At 58.0% G+C, this 6,000-nt stretch overlaps 1 protein-coding gene across 1 annotated transcript; it reads left to right on the forward strand.

The window, feature by feature from the left end:
• Window positions 1–302: 302 nt before the first annotated feature.
• Window positions 303–6,000, forward strand: VOLCADRAFT_119243 (uncharacterized protein; the record flags this gene model as incomplete). Its single annotated transcript, XM_002955910.1, has 8 exons — window positions 303–383; window positions 1,000–2,119; window positions 2,264–2,391; window positions 2,936–3,883; window positions 4,274–4,382; window positions 4,790–5,067; window positions 5,248–5,305; window positions 5,849–6,000. The coding sequence occupies 8 exons, from the start codon at window positions 303–305 to the stop codon at window positions 5,998–6,000; spliced, it is 2,874 nt and encodes a 957-aa protein (XP_002955956.1).

Raw genomic sequence — 6,000 nt, forward strand, 5'->3', positions numbered from 1 at the left:
ACTGACCTTGTTGCTAGTAACGCCTTGGACATGCGCACCCATGGTCCGGCCCCATCCTCAGGGCCCCGTCTATGAGCTTGCTCTTCGCTCCCATCCCTCTGTCAAGCTCCTCTACACCCACAAGCTCAGCTCCAATGTACGTAGCACCATTATGCTAAGGGTATATGTCTAAGCCCAAGCCTAGGCCAAGCCTGTGTAAGGCCTAAGGCCAAGGCTTGCATGGTCGCAATACACGAACGTCATGCACAGCGAACAGCCACCCTCCCCGAAGATCACATTCTCAACCCCAACGCGACATAGAGATGATCAACCCAGATGACCATATTCCGCTGCGCACCGAGAAGACCTCCATGACATCATGCTGCTCCTTGGGGGGGGAGGTGGTGAGAGCCCCACTGAGCCTCTCCGTCGCCACAACACATGTGCTCGGCTTCTTTGCTCTCAGGCGTAGTAGCTTGGTAGCCCGCTGTAATACCGCCACAACCACAATCACAAGCACCACAAACACTTCCGCCACTAAGTGCTCATGACGGACGCGATTGCCAGCGCGGTTGCCTGCATCTGCATCGCCAGTACAACTTCTTCTGCCCCAACAAATTACCAATCAGGAATAATATCCCTCTCAAGTAGGACGGGGGTCCTTTAGCACTGTAATAACACCATTTAAACCCTAAGTACGAGTTAAAACTATATAACCGTCGTTGTTTGTTGTCCGTTGGTCTCGTGACATACATACATACATACATACATACATACGCGCTGGTGCAGGTGAATGCCAAGGCCAGCTTTTTAGCTGGCCATGCCATCAACGGCGATGCCTGTCTGATCTTCAGCCCAACCCCCAACTCCTTCACCTCACCTGCCGTACTACTCGACAGCCTGCTGCGCTCCTCCAACAGCCCCACCTTCACAACCATCGCTGCATCATCATCATCATCAGCAGCAGCAGCAGCAGCAACAGCAGCCACATCCGCCCATTCGCCGCCTCCACCCTCACAGCCGCGCCGCCCGAAGGACTCCAACCGTAATGGTCGTCATCTCGCTGCCCTTCAGAGCCCCTACACGCATCCGCTTGACTACCTATCCGGAGGCACGTCCGGAGCCGGTGGTCCAGCAGGCGAAGCTTTGCCCTCACCAGCACAAGCAGCTGCTCCGCAGCTCCCGCTAACTGATTCGGACATAGGGCAGGGACCACAGCAGCTACAGCCGCAGCAGCTACAGCCGCAGCAACGATGGCACCAGGTACATCCATGTCCCCAGCAGCGGCAGCTGGCTATGCGGGCAATCTTGAGGAGTCGTAACGCCAACATGGCCTCGATGAGTCATGCTCTCAACGCCAACACCAGCTGCTCCATTGGAGCGACTCACGTCACTGACAGCGGCAACGCTGCCGTTGCCAATGGCAACGCCCCCACAACCCCCTCCGCGATAGGCAGCGGCACAAGTGTAGCCACGGCACATGAGCTGGAAGGTGTCAGTGGCCCCGAAACCAGCGTTTTCCCCGAGGCGGCCGCCACGGTCGCGGCAACGGCGAGCGGCGGTGCGCCCCACCTTCGATGGTTTCGGAGACCTTCCGAGGGCGAGCAAGAAGATGGAAAGGAAACGGAGGAGCCGCCGTGCAAGAGCGCGCGCAGCAGTGGCGAGTTCCATTCAGCACCGTGGCCGCAAAGTGCCAGTGGTCGCACGTCGTTTGACCCATGGGTCACAATGGACCCCATGGGCGTAACGGACCCACGGGTCACACCGGTCACAGCTGACGAGTCTTTTGTTTCGGCATCGGCGTCATCTCGCGGGGAGTTAGTTTTTGCTGGCTCCAAAACCCCCCTGTGGGAAGGGGTTGGTGACAGCCGGGCAGGCGGCCGGCAGCAGCCGCAGCAGCTACAGCAGCAGTTGGAGAGGCACCGGCAGCAGCAGCAACGGCAGCTACAGCAGCGGTGCCAAGTGGAAGGATGTTTCGAAGAGGGCACTGTTAAAGTGTTGCGCCCGCCAAAGGCAGAGGGAGAAGAGGAGGATGGGGGAAAAGCGGAGGATGGGGGAAAAGCGGAGGACGAGGTTGCTGAGAAATCCTGGATGGAGCTGGATGACGCAGATGACGACCCTCACTCGCACCTTCATGGGGGTGCGAGCCGGGCGGTTCTGGATCTGAGGGCCAGAAATGACAAACGGGACAATGTGAAAGCAGCAGCAGCAGCGGCGGCGGCGGCAGCGGCAGCAGCAGCAGCCACCACCTTCCCCCCCCGGGTGCCGGTCACCGTTTCCGTAGCTGCGGACACGTCCACGTCGACGTCTGCTGAGGTGGAGGTGGAGGTGGAGGTGGAGATGCCCTGGGGCGAGCTGGGTTGCGACGCGGTGGTGTGTATCGCCATGCAGCTGCCTCAGCAGGCATCCCAGGTGCCTGGGTGCCTGGGTGCTAGGTGGGGTCAAGCGGGGAGAGCTCAGCGATCACATCTGACGCTCCGCGAGGAAAGCCCATTGTTGGGGTTTTGAGCTGAAATTTTAATATTATTATTTTATGAACTAAATATTTTTTATTAATATCTCTTTTATTAAATTATATTCAAAATTTTTAAATATCAAATTACGAAATATTTTTACGCAGCGGATGGATAACCTTTTCAAAAGAGGTCGTCAATGTGGATCGGCTATGAGTATCGGGTGAATGACGATGACCTCCTTCACGCGTCGCGATCTTATTCGCCGTCGCGGTCATGTCCCTAATCCGCCACCCGTCATCGGGCCGTGTTTTATTTGTTACCCTCCTGTGCCTCCCCACTCCCCACTCCCCAACTCCCCCTCTTTCTCCTCCGATTAACTTTGAGCCGGCCACGGTGTGTTTTACCCCATTCCCCCAACGCGCGCGCACAATCCCCGCGGTATAGGTGATGCTGATCTAAAACCCCCCAACGCGCGCGCACAATCCCCGCCCGGCCTGCAGGTCCAAGCCATGGCGGCGGTGTGTCGAGGCTGGCGCGGCGCACTGCTGGCCCACACACCCCTCCTTCGCAGAATCGCATTCTCCCTCGACCTCACCTGCCCCTTCGGCCGCGTTAAGCCTGACAGCCCAACAAGGCAAGCGCAGCAGCAGCCGCAGGGCACCGTATCGGTGTTCCGTACCTTCACCACTGCCACTGCCGAGACGGAAGGAACCGCCGCCGCCGCCGCTGCCGCCGGCGGCGGCGGCGGCACAAAGGTTGCACTCGCGGCTGCGGCAGGGCGCTACGCGCCCACAGCTGCTCCGCTAGAGATGCCGCCAATCCCCGCTAACATAGCCAGTACAGCAGATGGGGCCGGCGGCCCATCGGCGGCCCTGAATGGTCGTTCGAATGGTGGTTCGAATGGCCGTACCAGTAGTGGAGGAGGAGGATTCTCGTCCCATCAGCTTTCCTCGTCCTGTAGCCACCCTGCCGCCGGCCGTAGCCATAGGGCCTTGGGCGGTTCGTTCGGCGGCGCCAGCGCCGCTGCCAGGACCCGCGGCGACGGCGGCGGAAGCGGCGCGTTGCGGCTGCTGTCATGTCGTACACCAGTGGACGAGCAGGATGTTCTGGCGACTGCCATGTCGAAGCAGCACGCCGCGGGGGCCTTTCTGCTTCCATCCCACGGCTCCATTACACAGCAGCAGCAACAGCAGCAGCAACAGCAACAGCAGGAAGCGCGAAGCGGCGCAGAGAGTTCATGGCGGCATGAAAAACACGCCCAGGCCTTGCCAGCGGCGGCGGCTGTGACGACAGACGGCTCTCCACTGCCGCCGCCGCCGCCGCCACTGCCACTGCTGCTGCGAAGGGAGGGGACTTCGCCCGGGACGCCGCCGCTGCCGCGGCTGCTGTTGGCGGCGGCCCAGGCCTCCAATCCCAGCGCTCAGCTGGTGCTAGCACAACTGCTGGAGGTGGGGTGAGGGGAACGGAAGAGGGAGCGGGAGGGAGAATATACGAAACGTACGACAAGAAGGAAAGAGTGAACTACTGAAAGGGGGGAAAGGAGGGCGGCTAGCCGGGGGGTACTAGGGGCCCCGGGGGGGGATCTGTGGGGACGGGGACGGGGACGGGGACGGGGTTAAACGCCGTATGAATCCAGATCCAGAATCCCAAGAGATCTTGGATCTTTCCAACCTGACTTGTAAGAGGTCTTGGCTGCGGCTCTGAGGCGATGTGGTTGCCACGTGCTTCTGTTGTGTCGTTTGATGCTCGTTTGCATAAACATGTTATGGTGCCGTGTTGCTGTGCCACGTGTTGTGTTGTTTTGTTTTGTGTTGTCCTCGTCTTGCCTTGCACGTTAGGCCTCCGACGACCCTCGTGGTGCGCTTCGTTGGTGGCGGAAGTTGGCCCAGTGGGGTGATGTGATGGCCATGTTCAAACTGGGTACGGCGGCGTACGACGGCTCGCACGGTGAGTGGTTCACCATCAGCTCGTCCGTTACTTTATCGCTAGTGCTGCTCTTCACACGCAACCTAGCTCCCGTAATATTACCCCGTTGTTAAAGTACCGTACTGTACGGCATCATGATGTCGAACAGCACCGCCTGGTCGCGTCCTGTCACGGATTGTCGCATCCCGTCCTGTCTGATCGCGGTTGCTATTAATTTCTCTTATTTACTTATTCACTTAATATATCGGTGATTTTTTCTTTTAAATTTAATCATGTTACTTTTTATCTTGGTGATTTCTTTTTTATTTTTATAATGTTAATTCTTGACTAATTATGGTTTTATTAACTTGTTAGTTGAGTTTCCTGTGGTTCCGTGTCCCCTCCTTCCCGCGGTATATATTGCCGGCTCCTACCCGTCTTGCTTCCAGGTATGCAGCCTGACCCTGAGGCCGCTCACTTGTGGCTGGGCCGCACAGTTCGCTCCATAATGAACGTCGACCACCTCTCTGCCATCTGCATGGACGGACACCAAGGAGGCTGTGCGGCGGCGGCGGGGGCTATTACTGCGGCTGCTACTGCTGCCGCTTCCTACTCAGAAGAAGCTGCAGCTGCTTTGCCATCGGTTACGAATGTCAGCACGAATCGGTTGTCAAGGCCGCAAAGTAGATTGCCGGGGGCTCGAATCGGCCCTGCGCTGAAGGCGATGGTGGGTGCAAGTCTGTGATATTCTTGGGGGTTGGGTTCTTCCTTGGGCCCGGCGCGGATCGTTATGGGGTCGTCGTGTTCTCGGTAGGGTGGTGGGAGTTCACAAGTTATTAAAAGAAATTAGTTAATGCACGATGGAGTGTGTTCCACCGACCGACCCACGGGTCGCTGCGTAATGCAGGTGTCAGCTCTGGACGCGCCGCGGCTGCACATGCTGGGCTGGAGCTCCATCGTGTTAGGTAAAACGCCTCAATGGAGCGACGGGGCAGCGAGCATGGAGGACGGGGAGTACTGTTTGTGTATGTATGTATGTTTGTATGAATGTGTGCATGTGTTTGACCCCGCCCTCATTCACCCCCCTCCAAAGGTGTCATCACGGGGCCCCCATACTCATTCATTCATACTTACATACTTGCGTACATACAAACATACATACGAGCACTGAGGGAGCCAAAGGGCATCAGCCGAAAGGGCAGTCCGAAAAACCCCTTGCGGTACAAAGAGACAAAGAGACAAATGCTCCACATGTTCCACAAGGGAGGGGAGGGAGTAGAACACTTGGGGGGGTTGAGCTGCTGGCAATTGTTTAGACGGACATTACCCTGACGGCTAAGACCAGTGCTAGCCTCCACCGCGCGTCTGATGTACCGGACATGTCGTACACGGACATCATCCCTCCTTTGACATGCACACTCTCGCTTCACGCAACCCAGAGCCAGTCGACCGCGTGTGTTTGCACGTATGTACGTATGTATGTATGTGCGTGCCTTTGTCACACCCAGGCTATCTGGAGTTCGACGGTGTGGCCGGGAGGTCCGTGTGGGGCATGGGCGACCGCTCCGAGGCTGTACGGCTGTTTCGACTCGCGGAGGCATGCGGCCGGACGGAGGCCTCCGCAGTGCTGGGCTGGCTCTACAACACCGGACAGTACTGA

This window comes from Volvox carteri, assembly GCF_000143455.1.
Source record: "Volvox carteri f. nagariensis unplaced genomic scaffold VOLCAscaffold_56, whole genome shotgun sequence".
Taxonomy (NCBI): domain Eukaryota; kingdom Viridiplantae; phylum Chlorophyta; class Chlorophyceae; order Chlamydomonadales; family Volvocaceae; genus Volvox; species Volvox carteri.